Genomic DNA, 15,848 nt, shown 5'->3' on the forward strand with positions numbered 1-15,848 from the left:
CTGATCCAGTTTCCTGCTGTATGTATAACTAGCCTAATATTACCAAATTCAGTCTTGGTCTGAAGGAATCCACACCTCAACACCGTCAGCTCTACAAATCTGTGCTTGCTTTTTGTACTCTCATTCTTCAAATATAACTAATCCCAAATCATTACTCTTATTTAATCTCCCTTTACATTCTCATTTATTTTGAGATCATTTTTTTTTTTCTTGTATGTCTTGTTCTGAGGTCAAATGAATACTGTTTAGAGTCAGTTTTGATGTGTTTAACTCTGTGCTGTGTCCATACAGAGCCACTTTTAATTCTCACATTCTCTTATACTAGTTTCAGTCACAGACATTTAACACACCACAAGTTAAATGACTTAAAACAATCATTAATCAGTGATATTCATTAGGCTACCTACTGTACCTACCAGGCTTAATACCAAACTTAAGACAGTGATAAACATCATTTTACCACTTTGTTACTGGGCATCTCAGCCAGGGGCACAAAACTCTGTGTGTGTGTGTGTGCGTGTGTGAGCGTGTGTGTGTGTGTGTGTGTGTGTGTGTGTGTGTGTGTGTGTGTGCGTAGATTTATTTGATTTGTCACCCAGAAATGTGAGGACAGGACTGTGAACCTGTATTTTGTCAGCTTGACAGTGAATTAAACAGCGAGTCTGAGGCATATTACAAAGTTTCTGTATAGGCGTGTGTACGTGCTCTGTGACGGTGACATTCGGTTAAACAATCGTCAGCGGGGATTAGAGTGTAGGTCTGACAGGATATGGCTATACACGATACGATGTAGAGAATCAGCTCAGCAAGAATGTACAACCTTATTAACCCTCCATCAATCTAACTTGTTTTAATTCCACGAATTGAGATTAATTAATTCCAAAAAAGGACTTGATCCACTGTTTTGCTCATGTACGGACTCGCTGACAACAAGTACGCGACCGTTTATCATCAAGGTTTAGGAGATGCAGACATACTGGGCAATAATGAGGTGGTTTTAGTGGCAAATACCCCTAGACATAGCATTTTCAGCATCACATTGTAAAAATAAGTCTTCAGGGGTCTTTAAATTCTCTCTCTGTTGAACATACTGTAGATGCTCTGAAGTGGTGGGTTTACAAGAGATGTGATGGGCAAGCAACGTGATTTTCTGCTTACACCTCGACAAGAGGGATACGTGCAATTATTTGCACTAGCAATCGATTCCTCACATCTGTCCTCATAACCGCCACCAGTGCCAAAATGTAAGCTTTTGCTCCCCCCTCTCACTCCTGACAAATAAACCATGAGAGAGAAGACGGGGGGGGAGAAACCTCGTCATCTCTCCTCTATCATCAATATTCAGACGGTTCCTGACATAAACAAAGCTTTACAGTTCTTCTGGTTGGACTGAGTCACACCTCTCTCTGTACCTGCACACACAAACATATGCCATATAATGACCCATCTGTCATTTAAACACCTATATACAGACAGACATACTGGACTCACTCTGTCTTTGTCTTCCTAGCTTTGCTTTGTCTATTATTTTTTGTCTTTCACACCTCCCCCTTCTCTCTCTCTCTCTCTCTCTCTCTCTTCTTTCCTTTCTGTCCCCATCCTGCTCCTTCTCTTTGTGCTTGTCCCCAGTAACAGGTTGATCCATGGCTCTTCTCCTGACATCCGTTATTCCGGATCTTTCCGAGGAACGCTGACAAGCTGTGAGTGATGATGATCCTCTAGACAGGAAACCAGGAGACACAAACCTGTCTCATTCTGCAAGATGGATGGATCGTAGGTCCAGGGACATGTTATAAAAGAGACAGACCGGGCCTTACATTTGAATATACTGTAATTTTTAGTCAGCCGTTTTTGTATTTAGATTAATATATTAAGGTGATACAGTGAGCAATTATACAGTATGTCCTAAATAGCAGTTTAAAAGAGACACTTGATACAAAGCCTGATTTCTACCCTGATGTTTTGCTTGTTTACACATTCATTATACATTCATTTATTCCTCATACTTGTGTGAAAAATGTAGAAAAGATAGAAGTTTTCTTTGTTTCTTCTCCTGTCAAATCGTCTGCCTCCTCGATAACATCCACAATGCAAATGAGCTAAACCATAACACAGTATTTACTGTCTGGTTTTTTCTCACTTTTAGTAAAAAAACAAGTGTCAGGATGAAAAGAGCATCAAATCACTTGTTAAGCCTGATTGGTTCTGTAGTTCGAGCTCAGCAGAGTGAGATGAAAAAGGTCTGTTCTGTTCTGATTTTGTGTTTTGAGTTAAATTTTTTGTATCTGTGAATCATGACGGGGCACTGGGGTTGCCTCACAATCACACCTGATCACAAACCAAAATCTTTTTTAACCTTTTTTGATGATAATGTGTGTAAACACGTGTACACCGTGTACAGATATTACAATATATATTAGGTATTAATATTATCTAATATTATTATGTTAGGGCTATCGTAGCTAAAAAAATAATAATTACGGAGCCAGGGGAGGGGTAATACTCTGAGAAAAACTCAGAATTTCTGAGATTTAAGTAGTAAATTTAGGAAAAAAAAGATTGGATATTCTCTGAGAATAAAGTGGTACATTTACGAGAAGAAACTCAGATCAGTATGTTAATTTCTTCCGAATAAGCCCATCTCACTGCAATGTCTCTTCAAAGTCCGGATGTTTATGATAGTATGCTGATTCTGGGCTAAAATCATGAGTATTTCCTTATTGCTAAGAGTTTTTTTCTCAAAAATGTGTGACTTTAATCCCGGAGAATTTCTGAGATTTTTTGGGGAAATTTACCACTGTAATCTCAGAGAATATCCAACTTTTTTTTCCTTACTTGCTTTAATATGCAGTAGCAGATGCACACTTGTTTTTGTGAGTAATGTTTTTTTTTTTTTTTTAATCTAGCACAAATCAGAGGGCTTTCTGTCTTTGTCTTCCAGTTCAATCTCATACATCACTCTTCATTCATATTCACATTTATCATGAGATACAGATCGGGGTTGACCAAATCCCTTCTCCTTGATAGATGAAATTTACTAGTATGTTATTTTATATCAAAAAGGAAGAGATTTATGGATGCATCAACAACACATGCAGTTGATATTTTACAATTGTAATGTCTTCATCCCATTTAAGTCTTCTTAAAGCTAAATACTATCTTTATATTATTTTTTTGTATTACAAAAACAATCAAGTGTCGACTTTTTGAGGATACAAGGTTTTGGGGTTTGGTGGTGATGGGTTTTTCAAAATGGGTGTTATTCAATTTTCTGAATATATCATTGCACAGTTTAACATTAGAATAAGGTTAACAAGGTTTTCTTCACTTTTTTTGTTTGTCTTGACAAAAAGCCTATTTCTGTCCACGTGCTTCACAATGTTTGAGATCATTTCCCCCTCATGTCTCTTGAAAAGTAATGTACTGCACATTTAGATGTACTGTATGTCACAAAGGTTATATGCTATAAATCCAGTTCCATTCTTCATTTTCCGTGAGGGAACATGCAGAACCTCCATCATTTATGTTTTACAGTTGTCCTTTCAGTCTAAGCTTTATACATAACTATATTTGAGGGTTTGGAAAATGACTTTATGGACCTGCACAGTATATCTTAATATTTAACGGGATGTTTTGTGCTCGAGGATATCTGATGTGTGTGTAGATTTGTGCATGTGTGCTATAACATTGGTGTGTGTGCATAACTGTACATGTACTCTGCGTGTCCCGGCAGAATGTAAACACATACTAAGACTTCCTGTCTGAAGACCAAACTGAGGGAAGATTCAGAGTGAGAGGGAGGGAAGTAGAAAGACAGAGTCATTCAAGGCAGAGAGAGAGAGACTGAAAATGATGCTAACAGGGAGAGAAAAAGAAGGAGAGGAGAAGAAGAAAGACACACTGACGGGAGTGAGACGTACAACAGTTGAAGACCGATCTGAGGATGTTGAGATGAGAAATCAATACACTGAGTAACAGCAGACAGGCTGACAAAAGTGACAGAGGATGAATGACAGGGATGCACAGATCTGAAGGAGTGTGTTGATGATTACTACAGCCAACTGGTATGATTTGAGAATCTGAAAGGAGATACACAACACTGACAAGAGAAGTGAAATTCTCACTGAAATGCTGAACCTGCCCCGGCGGACAGAAACACAACTGATGTAAGTGGACGTTCGGAGATGATACAAGGGGGCAAAGGTCACTGAGAGGTGAAACACATCGGCTTCACCAGACACAGATTTGACTTGTCCCGGAGTCAGTCTACTGGTTTGACTGGTTAGTCTCTCCTTCTCTAGAGGTAAGTTGTCTTCAGCGGTGGATAAACTGGGTCTACAAACAGTATATTATTTTTAAAAGAGAGTAAAACGAAATCAGGTCTAACGGCTATATTCCATCCAGGAAAATAGACTAATCAAAACATGCAAATGCAATTAAAACAGGGGTATGATTAGTCCCTTTCACAAGTCGGTGTACAAAATATTAAATGCATAATTGTTACATTAAATAGACTGAATAAGCATCAAAATCATCCATTAATGAGTTTTTCCAGAAATTGATAGAGTTATTGGAAGTGTTTAAAGAAGTTACGATCATCCTGAATTGCAGAGCATGTTTGTAACATGTTACACAATCCGAGTACACGAAAAGACCCCCCGTGAACTTTTATTGCAAGAACAAGTACAACTATCACTAAAATTGGAGTTACAGCAGTAACAAAAATGTTCCGTTTGCCTGGAGGGGCTTTCTGTGAAGCTATAATTTGATGCAGGACAGCGTGAGATCTGTATTCCACTATCACATCCTGTCCGTCTCTCTTTTTATATATTCCTCTCTTTCACACAATCTTGCACACACACACAAACGGGACTCCCACGCTGCTGGAATTTATTTGGACAGCGTTATTTGTGATCTGCCTCTGGGCCCTCTGCTCTCCTCTCAGTATCGCTTTACAGTCATTGCATCACCACAGTCTTTGATTTCAGAAGAGGATGAGCAACAATGGGATGGCAGCAGCGATGCATTAGATTGATATCGTATTATCTGTGTATACTCAGATCAGAGATTGTAAATAAGAAGTGGATGTAGTCGCCATGACGTCACCCATTGGTTTGTGGTCTGCCATTTTGAAGGCTCGAGATCAGCGCTTTGGCCGTCTCCATCTTGGTTATATGCAACTAGAAGTGACACGAGAGGATGGAGTTTAGTACAACCCAACATTGAATAAGACATTTTTAGGTGACGAACAAGGTTATAACTAACTCTTTCATGAACTAAAAACACCGCTTTATGGTCTATTTGACTCTAAATGGGACAATAATTTACTAAATGAACATCATGCTGTATTAAAGAAGACTTGAAACTAGCGATTGAGACCATAAACGTAGTCACCGTGAACAAACAGTGGACTGCTGTTTTGAAGCCTCGAGTTCGGCATTTTGGCCGTCCCCATGTTGTTTTTTTGCAACCAGAGGTGACAAGAGACGGTGGAGCTAAGTACAACTGAACCCTGAATAAGACATTTTTAGGAGACCAAAATGTTACAATTCCCTTTGATGAACTGAAAACACACTGTGAAAGGGTTAAAGTTGTAACACAAAAACACAGACAACTTCCAGACCGGACAACGCCGTGGTAGTGACCTGTCAATCACAAGGTAGCCACCCCCCAAAGCATACCCTACTTTATGGTCTATTTGACTCTAAATGGGACCATAATTTACTAAATGAACATCATGCTGTATTGAAGAAGACTTGAAACTAGCGATTGAGACCATAAACTCATGTTTACAATGTTTACTGAGGTGATAAATCAAGTGAGAAGTAGGCTCATTTTCTCATAGACTTCTATACAATCAGACTTCTTTTGCAACCAGAGGAGTCGCCCCCTGCTGGCTACTAGAAAGAAAGAAAGTTTAAGGCACTTCCGCCTTGGCTTCACTTTTCAGACCCGGAAGATGCCCGCTGATTCAAATCAAAGGCCTATACGCAATCTCGTATTCCAGTATTTCATCTATTTTCAATTAGTGCCTCTGACGACAGTTTAGCCAACCCATCCCAAGATGGTATATTCACATTTTATTTGGTATCTACATTTTGGTTTTATCATGTTACCCAAAACTGATTTTGCTGGCTATTGATTAGGCCAAATTAACAACTTCACAGTTTACAATGTAGGGCACGAAATTTAAAGTCGTTACATAAAAATGGTAAATCAAATGTGGCTTTTATCCGTCTTTGTGCTACTGCAGGAATGAAGCCTTAGATAAACAAGACTCAACAGCAATGCTAGTAGTTTAGGCACAGTGGTGCTTTGAGCTAAATGCTAACACATTTTAGTTTAGCTTGTTAGCATGCTTACGTTTGCTTATTAGCAATAAACTCAAACTTTAGCTGAGGCTGATGGGAATGTCATCAGTTTTGCAGGTCTCTGGACATATAACAAATTTGACCTGATTATGCCACTAGAATTTAAATTTGCCACCTGTTATGTGGCTGTCCATTCAGTGTTGATGGTAAATGTAGTCGATGGAAGCAGTGCATGCTATATTGCAAAATCTGTTGTTCTGCCTGCATCCAGCGCCGTCATTTGAAGTGACAGTGACGTAGTTGAATGCGAGGAAGAACTTTTTCAGCTTGGATTTCTAGTCTCCGCCTCTGAGTATCCAGGGGGGCACGCATGCTCTATAAATGCCACTCAAAAACAGAACTTCCCTGCTTTCTTTGTTTGTACTGCAAACTAGCCACATTTCCATCAGCGAAAAAATGGCATCCGAAAATATGAGTGCAGCATTGGTGATTTTAGATTCTTTTTAGGGGTGCTCAAGCACACCAAAATTTCATCTCAACACCCCCAACAAAAATTAATCGAACCCTCTGAAACCCACGGGATCGCCAGCAATCCCGGCCAACATTACGGTCTTTAAGAGGCTGTAGCGGGCTTAGTCTTGAAGCTGTGAGTGATATTGTATCATATGTAACTAGAGAACCTAAGGAATCCATTTGTACCAACCATGTTAGGTTGTCGGAAAGGAGGCTAAATAGTTACGCAAAAATGTATCGAGGAAAAACTGGCATGGCCATTTTCAAAGGGGTCCCTTGACCTCTCACCTCAAGACATAAATTTCCATCATAACTTGATGCAGAAAAGGGAGAAATTGATGCATACAAATTCACCAGAATGCAGGAAATTGATTAAAAGGGTTTGACGCTCAAAATTTCCTGGGGGAGGACCGCCGCTTAATATGTCCCCCCCCCCTACGCCCTTGACTGTACACGTCACATTCTCATTAGCGACTGAGCCCCCCTAAAGGTCTGATCCTAGAATCGCCCCTGGAGTGCAGAGGATGTTATGAACGAGGATACATTTTACAGTGTTTTACACTGACTCGGATATTCAGCCATATTTAATCGAGTCAGAGTATACGGCAGAGGAAATACTGCGGAGAGAGGCCAAGGCTGCCGTGCAAGAGGATATAGCCGGCGGGGACCTTCTGGGCATCAGAAGCTTGCTCACAATGCATCCTGGTACATGAACTCAGCTTTCTGGGTCATTATAGCATGGACTGAGGAATTTATTGCTTCAATTGATGACATTTACCACCAACACTGATTGGACATCAATATAAAAAGGTGGTAAATGTTCCCCTTAAGAGTAACTTAACACCCCCTCCAGTGGTTTAACTTCTCACCTTGCTGCAGGTGGACTCCAGGAAACCATGACATCACTTTTGGGTGTGGCTACAGGTGCAACAGAGCCCTCTTCTGACCACACCCAACCACTCTGGGTGCTTTAGCTTTGGATAGCTGGGTCAGGATATGTTAGGGCTCAGCATTCATCTTTCCAAAAACCAGCTTTGACAACACATCATTGAAAACCACTGGAATGTATTGTCATTGTCATTTGTCTCTGAACGGATGAAGTAAGTGGTTTAACACACAATTTCCCCAGAGCGATGCTCATAACACTCGTTATCGCCGTTAATGATGATGAACTAGCTCCCAGTAAGTTGAACAATATCAGGGGATGTTACTGTGAAAACACTCATTTATTTCCTCCATTGGTCTTAATGTTCTGTGGCTGAACTGATCTTGTTAATGCCGATGAATCACATTATTCATGCCTCACCCTCAGCTGAGCATGTTATTCTCATTAGCTGGAATAGACTACATTTTTCATCAGCCTGATGATTATTTTGCTGTGAGAGATTAGTTGTGAGCCATGAGCATACACAACACAAACCTATCCAGTCTGGGACTCACATGAGCAATTAAACTACATTTGTCATGGAAGAATAGGGAAACATTCCAGCCTCCAGCCAATGTTGGGTTGGCACCCATTGGGACGCTCCATTGAAAACATGGTGTTTAACCTCATTTGACTCTGCAGTTTTTTTAATGTTCTAAATGCCTGTGGATTTCTCATGAATTTGACTCGACTCAATAAACCTTTTGCATCTGAGTCATAGTTCTCAAATTCTCAGTTTGCATGAGGACGTCCAAAAATCACCTGCTGTTCCCCCCTTTTCTATCTATCTCAGTGGGCAACTCCGGGTCTGAAAAGTGAAGCCAATGCGTAAGTGTCTTACACTTGCATTCTTTCTAATAGCCAGCAGGGGGCGACTCCTCTGGTTGCAAAAAGAAGTCTGATTGTATAGAAGTCTATGAGAAAATGACCCTACTTCTCACTTGATTTATTACCTCAATAAACATTGTAAACATGAGTTTATGGACTCAATCACTAGTTTCAAGTCTTCTTCAATACAGCTTGATGTTCATTTAGTAAATTATGGTTCTATTTAGAGTCAAATAGACCATAAAGCAGGGTATGCTTTAGGGGGTGGCTACCTTGTGATTGACAAGTCACTACCACGGCGTTGTCCGGTCTGGAAGTTGTCCGTGTTTTTGTGTTACAACTTTAACCCTTTCACGGTGTGTTTTCAGTTCATCAGCCAAAATGCCGAACTTGAGGCTTCAAAACGGCAGTTCACAACGTCTAGTAATCTATCTATCTATCTATCTATCTCACATAATATCCCATTGAGATATATGATATGTAGCATAGTCACTGACTGCCCTCTGCTGTCTATAATATTCACGCCTGGTAGATTCTAGTTCATATTTGCATATTGTCCTCCTCTCAGCTGAAAACACCATATGGAAAGGGTCACATAGTTAACTCAAGTGTCTAATTTTATAAAGACTCATAACAGCAGGATTTTGCTTGTGCACCGTAAGAAATTATCACTACTCTGTGAACATGTGAAATGTGAAAAAAATAGCATTTTGTCACAGTGACGTCCGTTACAGTTTCTTGTTCACCTTTGAAGTACATTTGAACTGTTCTCTGCTCTTGTAAGTAGTGATTGTACATATTGTAGCTTTTATGTCACCTCTATCCACTTTGAAGTTATTTTAGGATCATCAGTGGATGTTTCATCTAGTGCCTTTTCTCCAGTAAATGTGTTACTGGGATTGTAAAGGTCTCAGTGCTGCACCCATAGACTATATACAAACATGGACGACGTGTTCAAGCCAAAATATCCCGGATACAGGAGCTGCCATCTTTAGATTTTGACGTCATTTGGAGCCAGAGTCTGCGCAGTAGTGATCGTGGGTCACCCGCCCGAACCAATTGCGAGCCGAGTACAGCTGCAGCTTGTTAGCAAGAGAGACTCACAACTGCCAATCATGACGTCTCACCCCTTTTTTAAAGCATCACATAACTAATTAACTAATTAATGAACACTTGAACATACATCAGCGTGATAAGAACTATATCTAAAATGACAAAAAACATCTTTGGGAAAAATGTATTTGAGGTGTACTTTGACTTTTTAGTTTGGCCCATGCCCCATCCACTAACATGGAGGGGAAAGGATTTATGACCTACACTGCAGCCAGCCACCAGGGGGCGATACAGATGTTTTGGCTTCACTTTTGGGGAGCTATCATGTCGTCCATCTTTATATATAATCTATGGCTGCACCCAATGAATAAATGTACACTTATAGACTTATATTACTAAAAAACTTGAAATTGCAAATATCTGTGAAAGAACTGTTATCTTGTTATCTATTTGGTTACACAGTTAACTCAAATCCACTCTGTTTATCCCAATTATGAGAAGAATGCGTCATCTTTCTTTGGGGTAAATAAACAGGCCATACAGATCAGGATTGATTCACATAGGCACAAAATGACTATTTGTGGTTCAGACCTGATCTGATCTATTTAAATGAGGTGAAACCACACAGGATTTCTTCTTGTTATTGACTGCCATGAAAAGGTCACATCTTGGCCTTAAAGGGGTAGACGTGTTATTTCTGTCTCGTACGAAAAGAGTGAGATCTGTGCCAGTAAGAGTTAACATCTACATTTTCTAATTGCTACTGCAATAAAAACAGCATAAAATAAATATACCCGGCTTTAGCCATAAATAAATACACTTTATATAATTTACATTATAATTAAATGATCTAAATAAGTCTGATATTGGTTTAAAGTGGCTTTGTCAGTGTGGCCATGCCAACAGCAACAACAACACTGTGGACAGAGACGGAAGACGTCAGGACAGGAGAGTGGAGAGGGATGTGTGCCTGTGTGTGTGTGTGTGTGTGAATATTTATTATTAGTTATTTAGGAATCAGCTTCATTAACCAGATAAAGTAAGAAAGACAGATGATTAAAAAATGGCAGTTTACATTTTTGGCAGATGTCACAGTGAAATAGCTTCTAGGTCAGGGCTGCCCAAATTGGGCCCCCATCGGCCAAAGTTGTCCCGCCATAAGGTTCAATTTGGCCAGACAGATGTTTCTCGCAAAACACATGATTTAAAAAAATGATTTTATAAAAATATATAAATATAAATAATAAAAATATATAAAAATGCTGTTTATACTATTTTATTTTTTGTGAGGTAGAACGCTTTTTAAATGCATGATCCCTTATTATTAATTATTTTTCATATCTGAGCCTGTGTCTGTGAAATCTGACTTCTGCTACTAAGCAGACTTCAGATTGGAGCATCCGTCGTCCGATACGCCAAAATTAACTAAATGGGTTAGCCTGCAGCCCGTGAACAGCTATAAATGGGTATAGAAATGTTCAGATGGTCATTGTAGCAACTTTCCATAAAATCATACAGTTTGCACCCAGACTAAAATTACAAGTAAATGTTTACTGTATCACAACATTGTGTGATTTTGTCTGACAGTTTCTGCACCAACTCTGGATTATCATCATCCTCATCATCATCAACACCACCATCATCATCATCATCATCATCAGCATCACCACCATTATGATGGACTTCAACAGCACTGAGTCCTGGCTTTTTATCAACACCTCATTTCCCATCCTGCCTGTAATAGCCAGTAACAGAAGTGGCATGGAAGCATATCTTCAAAGACTGGCTCATTTAGACGAGGGGCTCTTCAAGGACTTTTATGGCCTTTGGATTGCACTGATGGTCACAAACTCTCTTATATTCCTGGTAGGCAATTTTTCGGAAGCCTTTCTGGTCTAAGTAAATATTCTAACATCCTTATATGAGTTCATATTGACGCTGCCAGTCCGTACAAACTCCCTAACTCTCCTCTCCTCTCCCACAGGTGGGCATGGTGCTCAATGTAGTCGCACTTTATATTTTCTGTTTCCGCACCAAGCACCAGACCACCTCGGTGATCTACACCATCAACTTGGCGGTGACGGACCTCCTGGTGAATCTCTCTCTGCCGACTCGCATCATGCTGTACTACAGCGGAGGAACTTGTCTCACCTGCTCCTACCTGCACATCTTCAGCTACTTTGTCAACATGTACTGCAGCATCTTGTTTCTGACCTGCATATGTGTCGACCGTTACCTCGCCATCGTGCAGGTGGGTTTTGTCCCTTTACTACATGCTCATCCTGATTTCAAAACCAGATGGAGTTTAAAACTGCATATTTTCTTTTGTCCTTGCAGGTTGAAGCGTCCCGTCGGTGGAGGAACTCCAGTGTGGCCAAATGTGTGTGTGTCACTGTCTGGCTGTTTGCCATCGTGGTCACCTACTCCTTCCTGTCCACTGCTTTCCAGCACCCGGGCTGCTGCCTCTCAAAGCTCCTCTTTCTTACCATCACCGAGTTCTTCCTACCCCTCATCATCATTATGGTCTTCACGTTGCGGATTATGTGGGCACTAGCCGACCCCCGCCTCATGCAGCAGAGCAGGTATAACCAATGATATGTTACCATACATAGACACAAGTAAGGAAGTACAAAATATCATGACATTTCTGAACATACCATACAATAATAAAGGGACTGAGGTTAAATGACTCAAACTAGCATTGAAAGCACTGTAGGCATACAGCTGATGATGGGATGTCCCAGTGGTGGTTGTAACTTGTAACTGCATTTCCTCAGGGATAGGAGAAGGAGGGCAGTCCAGCTGCTGACCACAGTGCTGATCATCTTCACTGTCTGCTTCACACCCTTCCACATCAGACAGGTGAGTGAGAAACAGGTGTGACATCTTTAGGGGGAGATAGCAGGTCAACAGTATATGTCACAAAGAAGTAATGTAGGCTACGTCGTCTGAAAGCTGGGGACCTGAAGATTAATTTCAGATGCAGCTCAGCACTGTGTGTCAAGTTGTTCTAGTTATAAATAAATAACTATGAATTAATTAATTTAAGGGCTTAGAAAAGTGCTAAATTTAACAATTTTTACCACTCATGAATTGATAAATATTCTCAAAAATGCCTCGAAAATACCACATTAAGACACCAAGACCTTGATGAAAAAACATGCTGTGATTTGGTATCAAAAACTTTTGACATTTGGAGATTTCTGCAAGAATGGCATTTTTCGACGATTAGATGCTGAGCACTTTGGTTCTGGAAACTGCTCAGAAACCACCTTATTGTCAAACCACCTATGAAAGCCGTCCATCCTCTGAATGCTTTAGGTCTGTAGTTTGTGTCTGTAAAGTTTCATGAGGCTGTGATTATCCTAGAGGTCACCACAGGTCATTTTATACAGTGAGGTCAAATTTAAAAAAATGTTCCATTACAATGAAATGGCTACTATGGGGACTAACATCATCACACATGAATACAGTTGGGCTCATTGGATCCACAAGAGTCACAGCTTTAAAAATGATACACAATTTATGCAATTCAGGACTGTTTAGGGACCCCAGTATGTAGAAATATTAAAATACATAATTTTAGAATAGGCAAAAATAACAAATTTGTACTGCATGCAAAACATGGCATGGTTTTGCCCCAAACTGCATGTGATTATCATAAAATGGGCATGTCTGTGGGTATTCGTGGATACAACCCATTTTCATTCACACATCTTGAGGTCAGAGGTCAAGGAACCCCTGTGAAAATCTCCATGCCAATTTTCCCTCGCCAAAATTTAGCCCAACATTGGAGCGTTATTTAACCTCCCTCCCGACAAGCTAGAATGACATATTATTCTAGTTTCATATGATACCACTATCTTCACTCTAGCTTTAAGACTGAGCCTGCCACAGCCTCTTAAAGACAGTAATGTCGGGCAGGGTCGCCGGCGATCCCTCAGGTATCAGAGAGTTAAACCAACAAGCGGTTCGAAGACAATTGGTGTCAAAAGATGATGATGGTTTTCTACAAAAATCCTTCAAATTAAACAATCTGACACCGAAAAAGCATTCTTTGGTTGAGCTGCTCATAACTCATGTCCATACTCCATTATCTGTGACAAGTAGATATTGCTTTGTTTTAAGGGGTCACAAGCCAAAAGGTTGGGAAGTACTGTATAATCAAGATAAGTAGATGGTAATACAATAATCAGCATCTGCTTTTATACATTTATGGTTAAATGTAACAACATTGTGTGTGATCTCATGGCTGTGTTGCAGGTGGTGGTGTACTTCCACCCTGATATGCCTCATCATGTGATCGCCTACCACTTGACCGTCACTCTCAGCAGTTTGAACAGCTGCATGGATCCTGTCGTCTACTGCTTCGTTACAAATAATTTCAAGGTGACTGGAGTACTTTCCTTCCTCACCTTACTTTACTCCAACATCCTTCCTCTCCGCCACCTGTCCATCTCTCCATCCATCCTTCCCTCCAGCCATAATTTGTTCATCCATCACTCACTTAATCTCTTATTTACTCATCGATTCACTGAATAATTTACTGGCCCTTTTTCTCCCTCAGGCCACCATGAGAAATATTTTCCGCCGTACAGAGCCTGAGCCGACTAGTGGCGACATCATCAGCATGCAGCACAGCTCCAATAAGGCCTCAGGAGGGAAAGCAACTGCCAGCGCTAATAATATGATCATGATGACCAAGATCCCCACTTCACTGGAGAGAGATGATCTGGAGAAGAACCACACACTGTAAATCCTCTTTCAGATGGGGTGAAGAGAACCGAGATTCACTGAGATGTCACAGTCGCCTGGGGAAAGGACTCCGTAACATGCCGACCAGTGATGTAATGGCACAGTGCTAACAGCTCAGGATCAACAACCGACGCTGTCGTTAATAAATATGATAATAATAGACCAACCAATTCAGCTTGGACCTAAAACCTTTTATATACTATACAAATTTAGTCTGCAATAAACATTATCATCCTGTCAAGAAACCTTCCCACAACTTTGGATCTTTGACTTTTCAACTGTGAGACAATCTCACTCACTGCTAGACGAGTTCGCTGCCAAATTCAAACAATACAACAGAATACAAAGCTGACTTGTATTATTACTTGAATCATATAAGTGACAATATACCAAGGTTGCTTCCGAAATTCTATACTAACATGCTATTTAGTACGCTAAAACAGCATGTGAGATTTTTTAGTATGTACGAAACCATATGAAACCAACAGTACGCGAAATGCATACTATTTCCGGTGAAATATTACAATATGCAACGCTGGACACTACGGCAGCGAGATACATACTACTGTTTATTCACACAAAAGTATGTTGAACGATAGTACACATATTGAGTATGTAGTGCATAGTATGCAATTTCGGACGAAGCCCAAGTCTCATTTAAAAGAGATCTTCCATCTTCCACATTCTAATATTAGATATTTTACCTTTAAAGTGCCCAAATACACTTCGCTAAATCAATTCATTTTTAAAAAACTGATAAAGTTGCCATTTTTATCAACATAAGAGGGATAGTCTTACTTGTTGCAGCACTATCTAAAGGTTTCTTTCATACTGTATGTAATCCCCTGAGCACGATTGCCACCGTGACTTCTGTTATGCAGAATATCTTAGAACTGGTCCGGACAGATGTGTTGGTATTAACAAAAGGAGATACTGATGACCACCTTGATACCAGCCTGGAACCACTGCATCCTTTTCATTACACTGTCAAACAGACTTGGATCAACTTCTTACTGTAAAGCCTGGTTGAGTGTGAACAGGAGGGAATTCAACACAATTGGAACACAATGTTAAACAGACTACATGTATGTGTTTACCACATGGAAGGATGGCGGTATGTTTTGCCTGGATTACACTTCAGAGGATCCACTGCATGAAAATATTTGGGAATAATAACCACTTTTGTGCAGCAGAGGACGACATTGCACTTCCTTTCAAAAACCATTACAGTAAAGAGACCAAAGAAAATGTTATTCAAATGGAGACTGCTCGGATGACTGAAAGCAGCTACAACATGAATGTTTGGGCTGTAATAATATTGTTTTATTATAACAAAGTGTGATATTATGTGCTGTTGAGTAAACACTTCAACATTTTTGTTTCATCAACAATCAGCAGAACTTCTCTTTGCAGGGAAAATGTCACATTAAATATATGATGGAGAAATTATGGGGGAAATAAAA

At 40.1% G+C, this 15,848-nt stretch overlaps 1 protein-coding gene across 1 annotated transcript; it reads left to right on the forward strand.

Annotated features, from left to right (window-relative positions):
- The first annotated feature begins 4,219 nt into the window (after positions 1 to 4,219).
- On the forward strand, positions 4,220 to 14,581 carry LOC141778250 (G-protein coupled receptor 20-like). Its single transcript, XM_074652438.1, has 7 exons — positions 4,220 to 4,303; positions 11,218 to 11,496; positions 11,615 to 11,881; positions 11,968 to 12,212; positions 12,408 to 12,492; positions 13,894 to 14,019; positions 14,198 to 14,581. The coding sequence occupies exons 2-7, from the start codon at positions 11,305 to 11,307 to the stop codon at positions 14,384 to 14,386; spliced, it is 1,104 nt and encodes a 367-aa protein (XP_074508539.1). The 5' UTR covers positions 4,220 to 4,303; positions 11,218 to 11,304; the 3' UTR covers positions 14,387 to 14,581.
- The last annotated feature ends 1,267 nt before the right edge of the window (positions 14,582 to 15,848 follow it).

The sequence above is a fragment of the Sebastes fasciatus genome, chromosome 12, assembly GCF_043250625.1.
Source record: "Sebastes fasciatus isolate fSebFas1 chromosome 12, fSebFas1.pri, whole genome shotgun sequence".
Lineage (NCBI taxonomy): Eukaryota > Metazoa > Chordata > Actinopteri > Perciformes > Sebastidae > Sebastes > Sebastes fasciatus.

What these genes read in the sequence shown, in the direction of transcription:
- LOC141778250 (XM_074652438.1), top strand. Translation starts at nt 11,305, where the DNA reads ATGATGGACTTCAACAGCACTGAGTCCTGGCTTTTTATCAACACCTCA. An exon ending in GTTACCTCGCCATCGTGCAG is followed by an intron (nt 11,882 to 11,967) that starts GTGGGTTTTGTC and finishes TTGTCCTTGCAG; the next exon opens with GTTGAAGCGTCCCGTCGGTG. An exon ending in CACCCTTCCACATCAGACAG is followed by an intron (nt 12,493 to 13,893) that starts GTGAGTGAGAAA and finishes GCTGTGTTGCAG; the next exon opens with GTGGTGGTGTACTTCCACCC.